General features: G+C 39.4%; 2 protein-coding genes across 14 annotated transcripts in view; one reads left to right on the forward strand and one right to left on the reverse strand.

Moving 5' to 3' along the window:
- The window catches only part of RPAP2 (RNA polymerase II associated protein 2), an 89977-nt gene extending 78073 nt beyond the window's left edge, over positions 1–11904 (reverse strand). For 3 of the 5 annotated variants that reach the window (XM_005542739.5, XM_005542740.5, XM_005542742.5), the window contains exons 1-6: positions 11808–11904; positions 10718–10763; positions 9079–9193; positions 6615–6713; positions 6348–6413; positions 3381–3469 (exon numbers count right to left, since the gene is read on the reverse strand). In XM_005542739.5, the coding sequence (XP_005542796.1) occupies positions 3381–3469; positions 6348–6413; positions 6615–6713; positions 9079–9193; positions 10718–10763; positions 11808–11880 (488 nt within the window). In that variant the 5' untranslated portion in view covers positions 11881–11904. The remainder of the gene's footprint in view (positions 1–3380; positions 3470–6347; positions 6414–6614; positions 6714–9078; positions 9194–10717; positions 10764–11807) is intronic. The other 2 variants (XM_074001673.1, XM_074001674.1) reach the window with 1 other exon arrangement.
- Positions 11905–11967: 63 nt separating this feature from the next.
- Positions 11968–21748, forward strand: part of GLMN (glomulin, FKBP associated protein) — a 60421-nt gene continuing 50640 nt past the window's right edge. For 5 of the 9 annotated variants that reach the window (XR_012417745.1, XR_012417744.1, XM_074001659.1 and 2 more), the window contains exons 1-3: positions 11968–12049; positions 12933–13001; positions 13433–13558. Coding sequence is in view for 5 of the 9 variants with exons in the window: in XM_005542738.5 (XP_005542795.2) it covers positions 12963–13001; positions 13433–13558 (165 nt within the window). In the remaining 4 variants the exon portion in view is untranslated. Of the gene's footprint in view, positions 12050–12313; positions 12488–12932; positions 13002–13432; positions 13559–21748 lie in introns of those variants that run through there. The other 4 variants (XM_005542737.5, XM_065518694.2, XR_012417743.1 and 1 more) reach the window with 4 other exon arrangements.

Raw genomic sequence — 21748 nt, forward strand, 5'->3', positions numbered from 1 at the left:
CCAGGCTGATCTTGAACTCCTGACCTCAGGTGATCCACCAGTCTCGGCCTCCCAAAGTGCTAGAATTACGGGCTTGAGTCACCACACCTGGCCATAAAAATTTATTATTATTTTAAAATTATGATTATTAAAATTACTATTATGATGCAATTTATTATTTATCATGACTCACTGTAAGCTAATAAAAATATCTCTGCATTAAATATTATATGCCACCATTTACAAGAAGCAATTTTTTCCTCCCTAAAGGAAGACTGGCTCAGGATGTTGTATCCCATACCACATGTGAACAGACTTTCTTTAAAATATCACATTTCTGTAGAGCTTAAATGTGCAATAGCCAGACAAGCTTTTAAAAATATCAAATTCTAGAATTCTGATCCTTAGCACAGGTAAAAAGATGTCTCTGAAAAAACAGTGACCTCTAGTGGATTAATTAAATAGTATGGACATAATCCCTGCCCCTAAGAATTTGGAAATTAAGGTAACACAAATGCACCCATATATAAAAGATACTGATACGGTTATACACTGACAAGTGTTATATGTAATTAAGAGCTATAGTTATGCTATACAATGAGGCAGATGCATATATATAGATTATTCACTGTTTCCTTCTAATCAAGTGGAATATAACAAATAGAATCCTGGTCTCATACAGATCACTAGTTTAAGAAATACACTTAATGAACGGGTTGGATTAAATCTCTCTAAGAACCCTTTTAGCTCTTTAATTATGATTCCTTCTTTAATTCATTTTGTACACCAATATCAGATTAAATTCTGCTCAAAAACATTTGATGGCTCCCCAGTACTTGAGGGTTTACCACACTCAGTCTGGCCCTTTGTTATTTATCTATTGTTATCTTCTCGTTTCACGAATTTCAAGTCAGCCAATGTTCAATATCCCAACCCATTCCCACAAGTTTATTTTCTCACTTTTGCTCACAGTTTCTCATTATGCAATGTCCTAACCCTGCTCATTTATAGGCCAGGTCCCCATTAAAGTCAACACAAATGTGTTTAATTCATGTTCTGCCATCCAGTGATTGTTAAATTCACAGGCTGGGTTTTATACTTGTATATGTGTATGTGTATGTGTGTAGCTTGCCAGGTACTAAGCACTTACTGCACAATTTGAATGTAAATTAAGTTGATTCATTTAGATTAGGGAAACAAAGGCTTTTTTGTTTGTTTGTTTTTGTTTTTTGAGACAGAGTCTGGCTCTGTCACCAGGCTGGAGTGCAGTGGCAGGATCTCGGCTCACTGCAACCTCTGCCTCCCAGGTTCAAGCAATTCTCCTACCTCAACCTCCTGAGTAGCTGGGACTACCGGCACGTGTCACCAAGCCCAGCTAATTTTTGTATTTTTAGTAGAGACGGGTTTCACCATGTTGGCCAGGATGGTTTCGATCTCTTGACCTCGTGATCTGCTCGCCTCAGCCTCCCAAAGTGCTGGGATTACAGGCATGAGCCACCGTGCCTGGCACAAAGGACATTTTCATCTTTCTTTTTTAGTGAGGTAGTGAAGGGTATATAGCTAAGGTAGAATTTCAAGAACTGCAAATATAAAGTGAAAGGGCTTCAAGTTTTGGGGAAAAGTGAGCATTCTGAATATAGGACGGTAAGATTTTAGGAAAAGGTTAGAGGAAGACCTGTTTTACTTCATTTTATTTATTTATTTAATTTTTGAGAGTCTCACTCTGTGGCCCAGGCTAGAGTTCAGCAATATGATCTTGGCTCATTGCAACCTCCGCCTCCCAGGTTCAAGTGATTCTCCTGCCTCAGCCTCCCGAGTAGCTGGGATTACAAATGCCCGCCACCACACCCAATTAAATTTTGTATTTTTAGTAGAGACGGGGTATCACCATATTGGCCAGGCTGGTCTCAAACTCCTAAGCTCAAGTGATCCGCCCACCTTGGCCTCCCAGAGTGTTGAGATTACAGGCATGAACCACTACACCAGGCTGGAAGACTTGTTTTAAATTAGCTAAAGGAAGTACCAATACCTATGCTTGAAGAAAACAGAGATGGCAGGAAAGGTAGTTTGGTAAATGGTTTTGAAACAGTTGAGGTAGATAATGAGGATGGCACAAAGGGTTAAATTTAAGATGTAGAGAAAATCTCTTTGGAAGCAAAGTTAAGGATAACTTGAGGAAACACTGGTTTCAGTGGGGAATAAAATATGTTGCTCTCAGAGGACTGGGGAAGTAATGGGCAGCTCTAGTGACAGAAATATTAAGAAAGGAGAAAAAGAGTAAGTAAAAAATACTCTTAGCTTCCCAGTCATGTTGAACAATGCCAATCTTTTATTTTCCCAACAAGAAGGCTGACAGGCTGGTGGTGAAATGATGAACAATTTAGTCTTCATTACGTTTAACCCAATTATCAAGGGCGCCACAGTGTCACATTTTCCATATCCTAAACCACACAGGATTGGATTGGCAGGCAGAGGTGTCTGCCATCACATGTGCTGTCATCAGCATAAATGATGTTATTTGAATTGAGAGTGGTGTTATCTCGCCTTACGCATCAGAAAAGACTTCAAGGTTTTCAGCTTTTTTTTTTTTTTGAGTCAGAGCTTTTTAGTTAACCTGCATCTCATTATGTTTAGGCCATTAGTTTATTTAGCATAGTTCCTATCTTACGACAATTAACACTGCCTTGTGTTGTTATGATACACTCTTTCAAACATGAATTTATTTTGGGCATTATCTCATTAAGCCTTTGATTGGAATTTCTAGGCAATGCAGTCGTAACAATAACTTGTTACCTTTATATTATCATGCCATTTCACCCTCAATAATAAAATTTTCTTGACTTTAGCACCTGGTAAAACATTGCAAGTATTTAAATCATTTCCCAAGAGGCTAAACTCCAGCATTGCTCATAAACTTTTTGTACAAAAAAAAAAAAAAAATTACTTTTTAATTGTCTGTCTTTAAATTGATAAAATAGTGTATTGATTTTTATAAAGAGTAAATGAACCTGAACTTTTTAACCTTCCTCACAGCAGAGTTCACTTGGATCCTAAGACCCAGTAACTTCTGAAAAAATGTAACATTCTTCCTCCAGGATTATCATATTAACAGGATTCACAGACATAACTAGCATCACAGGGCACCAGAGTTAAAGTTCTGATTTAGCAATTAAAGCTAAAACAACAAACAAATAACATTTGTATGTATGCATTTTCTGATTTTAAGTGTAAAATCCTTAATAGCTATGCTTAAAATATAACCATTTCCCCATAATTAAAGTGTATAAAATGGTCACTTTTTACAGAAAACTAGACCTACTCTCAGCTAATCTCAAAAAGCAGAAACAAATTATTAGAATAGAATATATGAACAAATGTGTATACACAATGACTTAAATTACCTCTCTTCTTCTCGAACCCATACTGGAGTTTTGGGAATTTGTGCTTCAAAAAACTTAGATGCTTGATAACAAAAATTGCTGCAAAAAGACTGAAAAGAACATTATAAATCCAGTTTTTTTCTTATTGTGAAACATTACCTACATACAGTTGAGAGTATAAAACATAAATGTATAGTTCAAAGAATAAAATGGAAACCTATAGATCTACCACCCAAAGTAAGACATAACATACTGAACCTTTGAAGGCTTCTATGTGCCTTCCCAACTGCATCGCCCTCCACGTTCCCCAGAAGTAAGCACTATCATATATTTGATGTTAATAATTTCCTCATTTCCCTTCAGTTTTAGCACCTGTGTACATAACCCTATTAAAAATATTCAGTTTTTCCTATTTTTAAACATTTTTTTGAATGGAATAATACTGTTATACATTCTTATCTTACTTCATTCACTTACTAAATTTTTTTTCTTTTTTAGGGACAGGGTCTGATTCACTGTAGCCTCAAACTCGTGGGCTCAAACAATCCTCCAGTCTCAGCCTCTTGAGTAGCTTGGACTACAGGCGTGCCACCACACTCGGCTGTTTTATTTTTTTGTGGAGATGGGGTCTCGATTTGTTGCCCAGGCTGGTCTCAATCTTCTCTCCCTGGCCTCCCAAAGTGCTAGAATTATAGGTGTGAGCCACCGTACCTTGCTGCTACTTTTGTTTAAAATTATGTTTTTAAGATTCATTCAAGTAGTTGTAGCTTATAAATTTTCACTGTGTACTACATTCCATTGTATTAGTGTATTACACTTTACCATTTATAGACAATTGAGTTGTTTTCAATTTTTTTGCTATCACTACAATGTTACTATAAACCTTTTTTGCAATTAAAAAATGTTTAAAATTGTGGTAAAATTTACATCATATAAAATTTATCATCATAACCATTTTTAAGTCAGCACAGTGGCATTAAGTGCCTTCACACTGTTGTGTAACTATTACCACCATTCATCTTTAGAACTCTTTTTATCTTACAAAACTGAAACCCTATACACTAACTTCCCATTCCCACCTCTCTTAATGATCATTCTACTTTCTGTCTCTAGTAATTTGACTTCTCTAGGTACCTCATGTAAGTGAAAGCATATAGTATTTGTCCTTTTGTGCTGGCTTATTTCACTTAGCATATTATTTTCAAGGTTCATCCACCTTGTAGCATGTGTCAGAATTTCTTTCCTTTTTTTAAGGCTAATATTCCATTGTGTGTATATACCACATTGTTTATCCAGCTATAAACATTTTTATATATACATGCTGGTGCACATGTGTAATAATTTTATTAGGGTTTATACCAAGGAATAGAAAGGCTTAATTACAAAGAATGTGCAAAGACTTCACCAGACAAGTGCCAAACCATTTCTCAAAAAGGTTGCACCAATTTTGATTCCCACTAGTTGCAAAAAGATTTCCTAATATTGGCCATTTTGTGGGCTGTGAAAACATAACTCAATGTGCTTTTATTTGCTATTTCTCTGATTACTGATAATATTGAGCATCTTTTCATATGTTTATTAGCCATTCAAGTTCCTTGTGTAAATTTTTCTATTAGTTTGTGTGTCTTTTTCTTATAGATCATATATTCTAGATATGATTCTATGGTCAGTTACATGAAATAACAACATTCTGCTTTGTGGCTTCTCTTTTCATTCTTTTTTTTGAAACTTCTGATGAACAAAAATTTAACATTTTAATATAGAAATGTTTATCAGTTTCTCCTCTTTGGCCTAAAATTTTCCATCTTATTTTATAAAGTCTCTCTACCCCAAGTTTATATCTTCCCATATTTTTTTTCTTTCTTCTTCTTTTTTTGAGATGAAGTCTCGCTCTGTCGCCCAGGCCGGAGTGCAGTGGTGCGATCTCGGCTCACTGCAAGCTCCGCCTCCCGGGTTCACGCCATTCTCCTGCCTCAGCCTCCTGAGTAGCTGGGACTACAGGAGCCCACCACCACGCCTGGCTAATTTTTTGTATTTTTTAGTACAGATGGGGTTTCACCATGTTACCCAGGATGGTCTCGATCTCCTGACCTCATGATCCGCCCGCCTCAGCCTCCCAAAGTGCTGGGATTACAGGCTTGAGCCACGGCACCGGCCTATTGTCTTTTTTTTTTTTTTGAAGACAGTGCCTCGCTCTGTTGCCCAGGCTGGAGCGCAGTGGCATGATCTTGGCTCACTGTAACCTCTGCCTCCCAGGTTCAAGCGATTCATGTGTCTCAGCTTCCTAAGTAGCTGGGACTACAGATGCGTACCACCACATTTGGCTGATTTTTGTACTTTACTTTGTAGAGACAGGGTTTCGCCATTGCCCAGGCTGGCCTCCAACTCCTTGAGCTCAGGTAATCTGCCCACCTTGGCCTCCCAAAGTGCTAGGATTACAGGTGTGAGCCACCATGCCCGGCCTCTCCCATAGTGTCTTCAAAAAGAATCTACCTTTTACATTTATGTCTTTAATCTACCTAAAATTGATCTGTGTGTACAGACTGAGATAGGCATCAATTTTCATTTTTTTTCTATTTGCATAACTAATTGTGCCAGTATAATTTATTGAAAAATCCATCCTTTCTTTACTGATCTACAATACTCCTGCTGTCATATATCAAGTGTCTACATATGTGTTTAGTCTGTTACTGACTCTCTATTCTGTTCCATGATTTATTTGCCTAGATTTGTGCCACTATGCACTTTTAACTTTTAAATGTTAAAGTCTTAATTGAAGCTTAAGCAAAACAATTTTTAATACCTTGACTGAAATATTTACAAATAAAACCAAACTTTTAACACCACTATTTTCTAACCAGTAAGATTTTAAACAGTTTCTTTTAGAATCCTATTTAATATCATCAAAAATTAATTGCCATTCCTTGTTAGGATAGTGGTTAGTAAAGAAAAACAATTAATTGCCACGATGAAAGCCTTTAAACTCACCTTTCTTTCAGTAATATCATAGACTTTATTGGTCTTGGTAGAAATTTTATATTTCTGTTTTGGTACCTAAAGAAAAGAAAGTACAGCTTACAAAAGAATCCAAATAATAAACATGAAACTTATGTTACAAATCTACATATCATATCATTGGCCAATCCATGCCTTTAGTTCATGACCTTAGGTTTCATTTCTTATTCTTACAACAAAGTATTTTGCTAAATGAAAATAATAAAAGCCTATATTTAAGAAAAAAAATGAGTTACTTACAATTCCCAGCTTCTTCTGACATAAAGGATAACCACAGAGTTTGACAATAGAACGTTCATCCACGACATCACTATAGTGAGCAGGTGTAATGAACTTCCCCTAAAATGAAATGAGAGGGTTATTTCCTCCTAGTTTAATAGAAAAGTTCATTTATCAGCTCTGTAAGCCTCATCGATCTTACCTGAAAACACAGGGATAGCAATAGTACCTCCCTCATAAGTTAGATAAGTTAGAGGTTAGAATTAGAGGAGAAAATAAAGCAAAATCACTTAGAGAAGTGCTCAACATATAGTAAGCATTCGAAAAAAAGTTGTTATTAAAAAAAAGTCTGCCACAGTAGTCTCTGCATCTTTGTAGATTATATAGTTAAGTGAAATAATTCTGAGGCATGAGGAAGAAGTGATGCTATAGCTATACACAAGCTAAATGACAACAGTATCTTTTATTTTTAAAAAAACATTTAAAAAATTAACTAAATAACAAAGTAATAAAATATAATTTTACCTATTTTTTAAAGCATAATCTTTAACAACAATGTATTTCAAAAGTGTCATTGTGACTCCTGAACAGTCTGTGCAAAATTTTCCCACTTCTGAAAAATCTGTACAGAGTGGTGAGGTGATGGTTATAAGCTAACATCAAATAGTTTCCTTTGACATCTTCATGTTCAAATAATCTTGATTCTTGTTCTTAACTTTGAGATCTTTTAACAAATTTTTCTGTTTTCACAGGGACTGAAATACTTTTTATTGAGAGTGATATAAGTTTTATGTTTCAAATGAAGCATATTTGCTTTTGTCTTTTCTGGTGTCATCATACATGCAGATACTGATGCAGTTACCTGTGTCAATAAAAATATGACTTGTCATGTTCATATTCCTGTTGTAGAAAAAGATCTATGGACTATACTAAGAAGTGTTTTTGTAATAGAAGCTTTGAGTTTTCATTTGCTCTCTTAAGGATTACGAGAATATAAAAGAAATTTCCATTCAAAATTTTAATGTAGTGAAGCTGTTTAAAAATTTTTTTATTCTCAAATTTTTATTTAGACAGGGTCTCACTGTGTTGTCCAGACTGGTCTCAAACTCCTGGGCTCAAGCAATCCTACTGCCTTGGCTTCCCAAAGTGCTGGGATTACAGGTATGAGCCATCCTGCTTGGCCTAAAAAAATTTAATGTGCGCCGGGTTTGGTGGCTCACGCCTGTAAGCCCAGCACTCTGGGAGGCCGAGGCGGACGGATCACGAGATCAGGAGATCGAGACCATCCTGGCTAACACGGTGAAACTCCATCTCTACCAAAAATACAAAAAAATTAGCCGGGCCTGATGGTGGGTTCCTGTAGGTCCAGCTACTCGGGAGGCTGAAGTAGGAGAACGGCATGAACCTGGGAGGCAGAGCTTGCAGAGCCGAGACTGCACCACTGCACTCCAGACTGGGAACAGATTCCATCTCAAAAAAAAAAAAAATTTAATGTGGAACTTAATTCTCCTGTTTTATAGTCATAAATGATCTGTATTTCAGGTTTTTGAAATATGAAAATTGATGAAATTACATTGACAAAAATAATATTCTTCTGTTACTTAAAATAATACAACACAGAATATAGAAAACTGGAATTGCAATCATAGAACAAACTGAAGAAAATCAAGTGATATTAGCAGACTGGTTAAAAGAACTACGACTAAGGGCAAAATATACTTTCTTTTTCTTTTTTTTTTTTCTCCCCCATCCTCATTTTTCTTTTTTTCCATTTATTATTTATTTATTTGTTTTGAGACAGATTCTAGCTCTTGTTGCCCAGGCTGGAGTGCAGTGGCGTGATCTCAGCTCACTGCAACCTCTGCCTCCTGAGTTGAGGTGATTCTCATGCCTCAGCCTCCCGAGCAGCTGGGATTACAGGCATGAGCCACACCTGCCTAATTTTGTATTTTTAGTAGAAACAGGGTTTCTCCATGTTGGCTAGGCTGGTCCCAAACTCCTGACCTCAAGTGATCCAACCACCTTGGCCTCCCAAAGTGCTGGGATTACAGGCATGAACCATTGTGCCTGGCCTCTTTTTGCTTTTTAATTGACAATAATAATTGTATATATTTGTGGGGTAGTATGTGATGTTTTAACACATGTATATGTTGACCAAATCAGGCTAATTAACATATCCATCACCTCACATATTTATCCTTTATGGTGAGAATATTTGAAATCCACTCTTATTAATTTTGAAATATACATTACCTGTCATCACCTTGTTATGTACTTGTTATTTTTCATTAGTGCATTTTAAAGTCATTATACAAGGAATGCATGATAGTTGTTTATTTTAAAATGCATGAATTATATAGATTGTTATCTGCATCTAATGACTGAGAACAAATTCAAAGATTTTAATAATGCAAAGAAGTTTCATGTTGCACAGATTTAAAGATGTTATACTACAAAACTAATAATTTGTCAACTTAACACATACACACTCCATTAGGAACTCTTCTGTAATATTCTCTTCTAAAAGCTGTTCAACAATATGTAGAGCTTTTCTTTCAAATTCAATCTTCTTTCTCACAGCTGCTTCTAGTTCTGCTTTCCTAAAATTTGAAAGAGAAAGTTAATCTACTTATAAGCTTCATGTCCAATATTCCATTTTTTAAAATACAACACTAACCTAACTCACTATTTTGCCACTTAAATTTAAACATATTTAAAAAATTTTTTTGAATAAAAATATTTATTTCTTTTTAGTTGTAAAGACAAGGTCTCACTATGCTGCTTAGACGGGTCTCAAGCTCCTGGCTTCAAGTAATACTCCCACCTCGGCCTCCCAAAGTGCTGGGATCACCAGCATAAGCCACCATATCCGGCCAAATTTCTATTTTCTAATGCTGTTACTTTTGATCCAATACTTTTCAAAAAGGAAACAAGCTACTTTTTGCACTGCACATACAGAAATCTTTATATACTCTTTGTCTGGTTAATGTCTACTTAGCATGCAGGTCTCAGCATAAGGCTTTCCCTGAAAACTCACAACTAACCTCCTTGCCACCCACTTCCAACTAAATTAGACTTGATTATTCTTTCTCGTAACATCACAGCCTTTTCCTTCATAGTGCTTATCACAATTTGTAATTATGTGTTTATGTTAATTAACTATTATTTATTCCTCTGTTCCACTAGACAAGAATTGTGTCTATTCTGTTCACCATATCTTCAGAGCCTAACACAGGTCTGGTATATCTTATACTCAGTAAATAATTTTTGAAAGAATGAGTAAATTAAGACCAAAGTCAATATAAGATTAATAAGTCTTCACAAAATGAAAATCATAGCTACATATACTTTTAATACCCTTCACATTCTATTCCTCTTCTAAAACTTTGTGTGATATGTGGTAATATCTTGCCTTTTGAGAACCAGAACTAGTACAAGACAGCTTTTTTCTTTTTTTGAGACAGAGTCTCACTCTGTTGCCCAGGCTGGAGTGCAGTGGCGCGATCTCAGCTCACCGCAAGCTCCACCTCCCGGGTTCACGCCATTCTCCTGCCTCAGCCTACCGAGTAGCTGGGACCACAGACGCCCGCCACCATGCCTGGCTAATTTTTTGTATTTTTAGTAGAGATGGGGTTTCATCGTGTTAGCCAGGATGGTCTCGATCTCCTGACCTCGTAATCCACCCGCCTCGGCCTCCCAAAGTGCTGGGATTACAGACGTGAGCCACCATGCCCGGCCAGGACAGCTTTTTGATGAAAATCTGGACTTGATGTAACAAAGAACAGAAAAGGTTTCTTGGAGTGACAGAGAAACTTGGAGAGTGAGTCTCTGGCATATAAAGCAATAAAAGGGGAGTGTACCTGAAGTGGTGAAAAACAAACACCTTCTACAGACACTCACGCCTTCACTAGCAGTCTGAGTGCTTAGTTTGGTTTTCTTAAAGCCTGGAGTAGAGGAATGTTAACAGTCTATGTGAGAATTTATAGGCCTTCCCAGATCTTTCCCTTCCCTCTCATGATAATTTTCTCTAAAAATAAAAAAAGGTAACTATTAGTTTTAAAATTGGTACAAGTAATATGAGATAAGTAGATATGCCATTGTAGTTGTCCATGTAGCTGTCATACCTTTTAGAAGCATCTTCTTGTTTCAAAGTAGTTGTCTGTTTAGTACCTACAACAAAAATACAGTCATGTGCCACATAATGACATTTCGTAAACGACGGACAGCATACAGACAGCGGTCTCATAAGACTAAAATACTGTATTTTTACCGTACCTTTTCTATGTTTAGATATACAATTGCCTACAGTACTTAGTACAGTAACATGCTGTGCAGGTTTGCAGCCTGGGAACAATAGGCTGTACCATATAGCCTAGTGTGTAAGTAGGCTATACCATCTAAGTTTGTGTAAGTGCACTCTATCATGGTCACATAAGGATGAAATCGCTTAACAACGCATTTCTCAAAATGCATCCCCGCAGTTAAGCTACACATGGTGGCAGTAGGTCAGGCCTACACAAACACATTAGGTACAAGATAGATTCCTACACAAATAACAAACTAGACGAATTTTTCTTCTTTTCCACCTATTTTATGTCCAATCGTGTGTAAATCAAAATGAAATAGGTAAAGGGCAAGCAATTTGTTTTTGCAAATTGATTACTGTCTAATTTTTCTTGGTTAAAATGTATCTCTTTGGGGATTGAATTTTCTTCTGTATCATAGTTGCTTAATCATTCCTGAAAATCTGAGATCTGGGTACTTTTTAGGGAAACCTCTCTCTCCGTCTGCCAAACGTCCTCTTTGGGAGAAGAGGGGAGTCCGGCACCTCAAAGAACGGGGCACCCAAGCAATCTGGAAAGGAGGACCGGTCCTAGGTTCAAGACCAGCTGCCAACGCTGCCCTAGTCACTTGCCCCGAACCCCGGGGACCCTAGGCCTGGGTTCCCGGCGCCTCCACTGTACTTTCTCTCAGAGGCTGGGGCCATGGCCCGCGTGAGGGAAATCTTGCAACACTGGCGTAAAGGGGTGAGGGCCGGCCAGGAGATCTTTCCCAGGGGGAGCGGACGGCGGTGGGAAGCTTTCGGCCTTCTCTACCTGGGAGAACCCCTCCCCTGAAGCAGCCTTTCAGGATCGCCCGTGCGCTTCGGTTTAGAACTCGAGATCGGGGTCCAGCTTTCAGGGTCCCAAAGTGAGAAGACATCCTTGCTCCTACCTGTGGCTTTTCGAGAGCGGCGAGGAGCCCCGGCCTTGCGGCCGGCAGAACCCGGCCCAGTACAGTCCGCCATCGGGGAGAGTAGTCTGCGGAACCCGGACTAGCTCCGGCGTCTCGCCCCGAGGCCCCGCCTTTCTACGCGTAGCGCGAGGCGGACCCCGCTGGCGTGGGGCGGGGCCAGAAGAGCGGGCTAAGTGGCCGGAGGAGGTGGTGGCGGCTGGGAGAGGCGAGAGATCTGGCCGGTAAGTGGAGTAGTGGAGAGGTTCGGGGTGGCCAGGGCTCGCGGTTGGCCGTGAGCCGCGGCGGACTTGGTGCCGCGGGCCGACTAGGCCACGCGAGGTGGTGGAGCCTGCACACCTAGGCGAGCAGGAATCGGAAGACATGGCTTCCTCTGATGCCGCCAGCACGCGCGCTGGGGTGTTATTCGCCTTATAGCGCGCTGCGCTGAGAACCGGGCTGACCCGCGCCACTACTGAGGGTTTGGGGCTGAGTCTTGCCTCCGGGAGAAGCGATGGTCTCCTCCTGAAGGCCGCCGTTGCCTTGCCTCCGTGTGATACAGTGATTTCACTAGCTGGATTGATCACTTTGGGTACTGCAACTCCTAGAGAGAAATGGGATGGAGGGCATCTGAATCTTCACCCCCTATAGATAAACTTGTGTTGCACCCCAATTTTTGTGAGGTGAGACATTAAAAAATCCCCTAATGATTAGAATTTTGATTTCAGGTCCACCTTTTGGAATTTTTTTTTCATAAAAGAAGTACTTTGCTTTTTAAAAGCCCTTTAGTTCGTATTTGCCTCGCCTCTTGGGAGTACTCGGGAGTTTTTTCTTTTTTTCCTTCAAAATAGCTTTCAAAACTATGCTCCTAGAAAACTTAAAAGATGCAATAAGGGCTTCTTAAAAAACACTTTATTTTCTTAGACAAACATACTAAGATTCAGTAATAACATTTCAACCTTAGAACTTTACATTTTCTCCTAGCATGCTATTGGACCAAAAAACACAACAACAAAAACTTTCCATTTTCTTTATTGTATTTACTAGTAATTTATCACACTGAAACATAACTTTTGAATACTTAAATGTAATATCACGGATATTTAACAGTGTGTTTTGTATTTGTAGATTTTAGCGTCGAAACTGGGAGAAATAGGAATGGCTGTAGAGGAACTTCAGTCTATAATAAAGAGATGTGTAAGTATTTTTTTAATTTTTGTAAAATTAAATACCTTTCAAAATATGGGAAGGGCACAGATGGTTTTTAATTATATTTGTGGTCACTCAAATTGTTTATCTTCTTTAATCCTTGCTTTTTTTGACCTGTAAAGAACGTGAGTGGGGGAGGCAGATTGGATTATTTCTCCAGGTGACATACTTATCTAAATAACCTTTTACATTTTAATCCTGATCCTTTTCATAGGTTTCACTGGTACAGTAGATTTCAAGGTCATTTATTAAAGTATTTATTAGGGTAATCCTAATTTTGATACATGTGTTATTTACGTTACATTTACCTAGAATTTAAACAGATTTCCTTTTTTCATAGATGAGTCAAGAAGTTACTGTATTTAATTTTTATTTACATATACATTTGTTCTTTTGTTTTTGGGGGGCTTTTTTGCCAGCAAATCCTAGAAGAGCAAGACTTTAAAGAAGAGGATTTTGGCCTATTTCAGTTAGCTGGGCAAAGATGCATAGAAGAAGGGCACATAGACCAGCTATTAGAAATTATTCAAAATGAAAAGAATAAGGTACGTACAATCTTGGTGTTTACTTTTCAGTCTTGGGAAGAGAATAATCACATGATGCTATTCATCCAGTCATTTATCCATCAAACATTTAAGAATCTACTTAAATTTTCACAGTAGGGAACTGAAGACAAAAAAGAATTAGAAATATTCAGGTGGGGCGTAGTGGCTCACGCTTGTAATCCCAGCACTGTGGGAGGCCGAGGCAGGCAGATCACTTGAGCCCAGGAGTTTGAGACTAGCCCGGGCAACAGAGTAAGGCCCTGTCTCAGAAAAAAAGAAAAGAAAAGAAACAGTCATATACTTGAAGGTACTTACAATCTGGTCAAACAGATAAACATGTAAACAACTAACAATAATGAGGCAAAATAAATAAAATAAGTGCTATAGTTGAAGTAAAGAGTTTTTAGAAGAAACAGAATTACTTCTGGTTTAGGGAGTCCAAAAATAGTGTTTGGGTTATTAATTTACATTGAAAAATATACATATCAAGCAGGCTAAATATTCATTTTGGGTGATCAGCCCATTCTCCAGCCAAATGTGTATGGAAAACCAAATTTTAATTAAAACAGTATTTTATGTGCTTAGAATCAGAACAGGAGGAAAGCTATATGTCATTATGCTAGCCAGTATCATCCAGTTACAATAGTTTGAGAAGTCCTCTACAATAGAAAAGGATCTTATTTGTGAATCAGGAATAACTTTTTCCTGGGACACTGTCTTGGCAACACCCTGCCAAATTTTGTGTCTTTGGATACTCTTTATAAGGAAGACTGCTATGGTTTGGTTCTGTGTCCCCACCCAGATCTCACCTTGAATTGTAATAATCCCTGTGTGTCAAGGGTGGGACCAGGTGGAGGTGATTGAATCAAGGGGGTGGTTTCCCACATGCTTCTCATCATAGTGAGTGAGTTCTCACGAGGTCTGATGGTTTTATAACCATCTGGCATTTCCCCTGTTGGCACTCAGCCCCTCTCCTGCTGCCCTGTGAAGAGGTGCCTTCCGCCATGGTTGTAAGTTTCCTGAGGCCTCCCTAGCCATGTGGAACTGCATGTCAATTAAACCTCTTTTCTTTCTAAATTACCCAGGCTTAGGTATTTTTTCATAGAAGCAGCGTGAGAACAGACTAATACAAAGACCATCTTCTTTCTAGGTACACAGTCTTTCTTCATTTGCAGTGCTACTTATTTATTAGAAGTTTCTTTCTCGATATCACAGTGTAGTCGTGTTGACCTGTGTTTCTCTCCAGGGCATCTTGATTGGATTTGGGGGATTCCTAAAACTTTTTAATCATACATTATTATAGCATCTCTTAGTTCAAATGGCTTATACCCTTCTTATTTTTTATTAAAATAATTAGATTTTATTGTTTTTAATATATATGATAACTTTGTAACCCTCAATATAATAAATTTTATGTTTTTTAAACTCTTCTTGATTTTTTTCTAATTGCGTTCTCAGAGGATAACCTTCGAAAGTACTTAGCTTTTAGCTAATAATAAAAAAATTAATAACAACTAATATTTATTGAGTATTTACATGTACCAGATGCTGTCTTTAGTCCTTTACATTTATTAACTTAGTCTCTCCAAAATCTCAGAAAGTAGGTATTCATTTTGACTGAAAGGTTAAATGACTTGCCCAAAAGTAAGTCAGCTTTTATGTAACATCCAAGATTCAGACCTGTGTAGCATGGTTTTGGAGCTCCTAACTACTCTGCTCTACCGCTGGTTAGTGCTATATTGCATATGGTTTTAGGGTAGAATACAGGGGATTGATTGAGAGGGTGAGGCATCAAAAATGACGGGGTTTCTAGCCTCTAAAAGGATAATATATGGTATCAAACAGAAAAAGGCAGCCTAAGTAGAGGGAAAAGTTTACTGAAGGAACAAGTGATTTGACTTTTAGAAATTTTGAGTTTAAGTACAGCAGTCAATTGGAAAATAGGGTTTTGAGCTCAGTAGATACAGGAATTAAGATGTAGATCTCTGAGACACATATCTGTGAGACTTTAATTATGTAAAGATTGGGTAATTGAAGCATTGAGGGGTGAAAAAAAAAACAAGAATTTACCTGAGTTCACAGAAAAGAGGCTGAAGAGAAGAGGCCCAAGATCCCATCTTGAGGAATTTAAGAAACAGATAGAGAGAAGAGGCCTGCCAAGGAGATGAGGATCAGCACCACATCTATGAGGCAGAAGGAAAAGGGAAGTATAAACAAAGTATTTTTCAGGCATTGCATGCCTCAGTGTTTTATTTTTAGCATGCTTCTGAATAGCTAATGGGATAGATTTAAACATTGTGAGGCTTAGTCTTAATAGTTTGAGAATCACCTTTGCAATATGTGATCAGCTAAATGCAAAGGTTTAGATACTGATAAGACAATGTTCAAAACTGACTACAGGCCAGGCATAGTGGTTCACGCCTATAATTCCAGCACTTTGGGAGGCCGAGGTGGGTGGATCACCTGAGGTCAGGAGTTTGAGACCAGCGAGGTCAGGAGTTTGAGACCAGCCTGGCCAACATGGTGAAACCCTGTCTCCACTAAAAATGCAAGAATTAGTCGGGTGTGATGGCGTGCCCCTGTAATCCCAGCCACTCAGGAGACTGAGATAGGAGAATTGCTTGAACCTGGGAGGCGGAGGCTGCAGTAAGCCAAGATTGTACCACTGCACTCCGGCCCGGGAAACAGAGTGAGACCCATCTCAACAACAACAACAAAAAAAACCGACTACAATTTAATTTTCTTGCCAGGTGAGACTATCAAAATTGACCAAGATTTACTATTATTTTCAACTGTAAGAGTGAATTGGGTGCAGCACACCAACATGGCACATATATGTAACAAACCTGCACGTTGTGCACATGTACCCTAGAACTTAAAGTATGAGTCCGCTAAATATTTTTTTAAAAAGTGAATTAAAAAATAAAAATATTTGCTATTTACTGCTTTGTAAGAGACTATTCACATACTATTTATTACAGTATATTGTAATTGTTGTAGTTATTGTTAATCTCAATTTATAAATTAAACTTTGTTACAGATATGCATGTATAGTATATATATATAGCGTTTGGTACTATTCATGGTTTCAGGCATCCACTGGGGGTCTTGGAATGTACTCTCTGCAGATAAGTGGGGAGACTACTGTATCCTAAGCTCTATTTTTATTATCTTACAAGACTGGGGTCAATATGAGGTATTACAGGTGTCATTTTGTCTTCCTAGATCAGCTTTTTTAAAAAAAATTCTAATTTTTGTGGGTACATAGAAGGCATATATATTGATGGGTACATGAGATGTTTTGATACAGACATATAATGTGTAATAAGCACATCATGGAGAATGGGGTATCCATCCCCTCAAGCATTTATCCTTTGTGTTACAAATAATTCAATTATACTCATTTAGTTACTTTAAACTGTACAGTTAGTTATTAACTATAGTCACCCTGTTGTGCTCTCAAATAGTAGGTCTTATTCATTACTTATAACTATTTTTTTTTTTTGGTACTCATTAGCCATCTTCCCTGCCTCCCACTACTCTTTTCAGCCTCTAGTAACCATCCTTCTACTCTCTGTGTCCGTGTGTTCAGTTGTATGGTTTTTTCACATCCCACAAAAAGGTGAGAACATTCATTGTTTTTCTGTGCCTGACTTCTTTCACTTAACATAATGGTCTACAGTCCCATCCATGTTATTGCAAATGACAAGTTGTCATTCTTTTTTATGGCCGAATAGTACTCCATTGTGTATACGTACCACATTTTCTTTATCCATTCATTTGTTGATGGACACTTCGGTTGCTTCCAAATCTGAGATAAACAGTGCTGCAATGAACATGGGAGTGCAAATGTCTCTTCAATATAGTGATTTCCTTTCTTTTGGGTATATACCCAGCAGTGGGATTGCTGGATCATATGGTAGCTCTATTTTTGTATTTTTTGAGGAACTGCCAAACTGTTCTCATTAATGGTTGTACTAATTCACATTCCCACCAACAATATATGAAGGTTTCCTTTTCTCCACATCCTTGCCAGCATTTGTTATTGACTGTCTTTTGGATATAAGCCATTTTAACTGGGGTGAGATGATATCCCGTTGTAGTTTTGATTTGCATTTCTCTGATGATCATGATGCACAACTTTTCATATGCTTGTTTGCAATTTGTATGCCTTCTTTTGGGAAATGTCTATTCAAATCTTTTGCCAATTTTTTTATTGGATTATTAGATTTTTTCCCTTAGTGGTGTTTGAGCTCCTTTTCTATTCTGGTTATTCATCCGTTGTCAGATGGGTTAAATCTGCTTTTTCTTTATTTATATATTGTTTTGAGATAGGGTCTGTCTCTTGTCACCCAGGCAGGTTTGCAGAGGTGTGATCACAGCTCACTGCTACCTCTGCCTCCCAGGCTCAGGCCATCCTACCACTCATCCTCCCAAGTAGTTGGGACTTCAAACGTGTGCCACCAGGCCCAGCTAATTTTTGTATTTTGTAGACACAGGGTTTGGCCATGTTGCCCAGGCTGCTCAAGTGATCCGCCCACCTCAGCCTCCCAAAATGTTGGGATTACAGGCATGAGCCACCATGCTTTAAAAAAAAAAACAAAAAACAAAGACTGGGCGCAGTGGCTCACGCCTGTAATCCCAGCACTTTGGGAGGCCGAGGGAGGTGGACACGCAGTCAGGAGATCCAGACCATCCTGGCTAGCACGGTGAAACCCCATCTCTACTGAAAAAAAAAAAAATACAAAAAATTAGCTGGGCCTGGTGGTGGGCACCTGTAGTCCCAGCTACTCAGGAGGCTGAGGCAGGAGAATGATGTGAACCCAGGAGGCAGAGCTTGCAGTGAGCTAAGATAGTGCCACTGCACTCCAGCCTGGGCAATAGAGCAAGACTCAGTCTCAAAATAAATAATTAACTTTAAAAAATAGAGACAGGGTCTCACTAGGTTGCCCAGGCTGGTCTCAAACTCCTGGGCTCAAGTGATCCTCCTGCCTCAGCCTCCCAAGGTGCTGGGATTAGCAGCATGAGCCACTGCACCCAGCCAGCCACCGTTTTTTTAAAGAAGGACTCCAGAATGTAAACTCTAGGAGTGATCTTATCCAGTGTGTTCCTCACTTTATTTCTAATCCCTAGAATATTATAGTGTAGGCTTGGTAAATACTGATGAGTTAAAGTACAAAGCAGGCCAGAGAAGTGGAATACATTGTTGATGTCACTCACGTCCGTGTGAAGAGACCACCAAACAGGCTTTGTGTGAGCAATAAAGCTTTTTAATCACCTGGGTGCAGGCGGGCTGAGTCCGAAAAGAGAGTCAGCGAAGGGAGATAAAGGTGGGGCTGTTTTATAGGATTTGAGTAGGTAAAAGAAAATTACAGTCAAAGGGGGTTGTTCTCTGGCAGGCAGGGGTGGGGGTCACAAGGTGCTCAGTGGGGGAGCTTTTGAGGCAGGATGTGCCAGGAAAAGGAATTTCACAAGGTAATGTCATCAGTTAAGGCAGGAACAGGCCATTTTCACTTCGTTTGTGGTGGAATGTCTTCAGTTAATGCAGGAACCAGCTATCTGGATGTGTACGTGGTGGCTTAGCTTTGGCTCAGAGGCCTGACATTCCTGTCTTCTTATATTAATAAGAAAAATAAAAATAGTGTTGAAGTGTTGGAGCTGTGAAAATTTTTGTGGGGTGGTATGGAGAGATAATGGGTGATGTTTCTCAGGGCTGCTTCAAGTGGGATTGGGGCGGCATGGGAACCTAGAGTGGCAGAGATTAAGCTGAAGGAAGATTTTGTGGTAAGAGGCAATATTGTGGGGTTGTTAGAAGGAGGATTTGTCGTATGGAATGATTGGTGATGGCCTGGATGCGGTTTTGTATGAATTGAAAAACTAAACAAGACAAAAGGTCCGAATAAGAGAAGGAGAAAAACAGGTATTAAAGGACTAAGAATTGGGAGGACCCAGGACATCCAATTAGAGAGTGCCCAAGGAGGTTCAGCATAGCCCTGCCAGCAAAGATTATTTATTTACTTTAAGAGGCAGTTAAGAGTGGGGGATAGCAGCAGGAGATACCAGCTGTGATGGCTTGGAGAAACAGTGTAAATGGGCAATGTAAACAAGAGCCGGGCATTTAGGAGTAGTTGAGAACGGTGGATAGGAGTATGACTAGACAGAAGATAGTAGGGATGACAAGTTTTTTGGGGCGCAGTGCAAGTTGGTCTGGTGTCTGGAATGAGACTGGAGCCTAATAAAAAGGAGCATCTATACAGGAGCTTCAATGGGCTGTACCCGGTAGCATTCCAAGGACAGGCCTGAATTCTGAGAAGGCAAGTGGTAAAAGTATTGTCCAGTCATTTTTAAGTTGGTGGCTGAGCTTGGTGAGGTGTGTTTTTAAAAGACCGTTAGTCCGTTCTACCTTTCTTGAAGATTGAAGACTGTGAGGGGTATGAAGATCTCACTGAATACCAAGAGCCTGAGAAACTGCTTGGGTGATTTGACTAGTAAAGGCCGGTCCATTATCAGACTGTATAGAGATGGGAAGGCTAAACCGAGGAATTATGTCTGACAGAAGGGAAGAAATGACCACGGTGGCCTTTTCAGACCCTGTGGGAAAGGCCTCTACCTATCCAGTGAAAGTGTCTACTCAGACCAAGAGCTATTTTAATTTCCTGACTCCAGGCATGTGAGTAAAGTCAATTTGCCAGTCCTGGGTGGGGGCAAATCCCTAAGCTTGATGTGTAGGAAAGGGAGGGGGCCTGAACAATCCCTGAAGGGTAGTAGAATAGCAGATGGATCACTGAGAAGTGATGTCCTTGAGGATAGATTTCCATGATGGAAAGGAAATGAGAGGTTCTAAGAGGCAGGCTAGCGGCTTGTAACCTACATGGAAGAGGTTAGGAAATGATGACAGAATAGAATGGGCCTGTCAGGCTGGAAGGAGATATTTTCCTTGGTCTAAGAACCATTTGCCTTGTGTGGGAAGAGATTGATAGGTGGAAGTTTCAGCGGGGGAGTAGGTGGGAGTGACCAATGTGAAGGAGAAAAACTGACCGTGAGGGACAAAAGTTGGAACACTAACTGCTTTTTTAGCTAACTTATCAACATAAGCATTGTCTTGAGCAATGGGATCTGATGCCTTTTGATGGCCCTTGCAGTGAATGACTCCAGCTTCCTTTGGAAGTAAAGTGGCTTTGAGAAGCGTTTTCATTAAAAAGGCATTAATGATGGAGGACCCTTACTCAGTGAGGAAACCTCTTTCAGCCCGTAGAACAGCATGGTGGTGCAGGATATGGAAGGCGTATTTAGAGTCAGTATAAATATTGACACGTAGTCCTTTTGCAAGAGTGAGGGCCTGAGTTAAGGCAACTAGTTCGGCTTGCTGAGAGGTAGTGGAGGGAGGCAGAGTGGTAGCCTCAATGATAGATGTGGAAGATACTATAGCATAGCCTGCCTTTGCTGGTGAGTGGCGATTAGGCCTGGTGGAACTGCCATCAATAAACCAAGTATGTTAAGGGTGAGGAACAGGAAAGAATATGGGGAAATGGGGTAAATGTCAGATGGATCAGAGAGATACAGTCATGGGGGTCAGGTGTGGTATCAGGAATAACGTGGGAGGCCGGATTGAATTCCAGGCCAGAAACAATCGTAATTGTGGGAGACTCAACAAAGAGTGAGTATAGCTGAAGGAGCCAGGGAGCAGAAAGTATGTGTGTCAAGTGGGAGGAAGAAAATAGATTTTGGAAGTTATGAGAACTGTAGAGAGTGAGTTGAGCACAGTTTGTGATTTTTAGGGCCTCTAAAAGTATTAAAGCAGCGGCAGCCACTGCACGCAGACATGAGACCTAGGCTAAAACAGTAAGGTCAAGTTGTTTGGACAGAAAGGCTACAGGACACAGTCCTGGCTCTTGTGTAAGAATTCTGAGCACACTAACCATGCCTGGGAAGGAAAGGAGTTGTTTTGTAGAAGGGATTGGGGTTTGGGAGATTAGCCAGACATGATCAGCGGAGAGAGCACGTGTGTTTTTATGAGAATTATGCCGAGATAGGTAACAGATGAGGAAGAAATTTAGGCTTGACTGAAGTAATGGGGGCTGTCTGTGAAGCCTTGCAGCAGTTCAGCCCAGGTAATTTGCTGAGCCTGATGGGTGTCAGGGTCAGTCCAGGTGAAAGTGAAGAGAGGCTGGGATGAAGGGTACAAAGGAA

The sequence above is a fragment of the Macaca fascicularis genome, chromosome 1 (genome assembly GCF_037993035.2).
Source record: "Macaca fascicularis isolate 582-1 chromosome 1, T2T-MFA8v1.1".
Classification (NCBI taxonomy): Eukaryota; Metazoa; Chordata; class Mammalia; order Primates; family Cercopithecidae; genus Macaca; species Macaca fascicularis.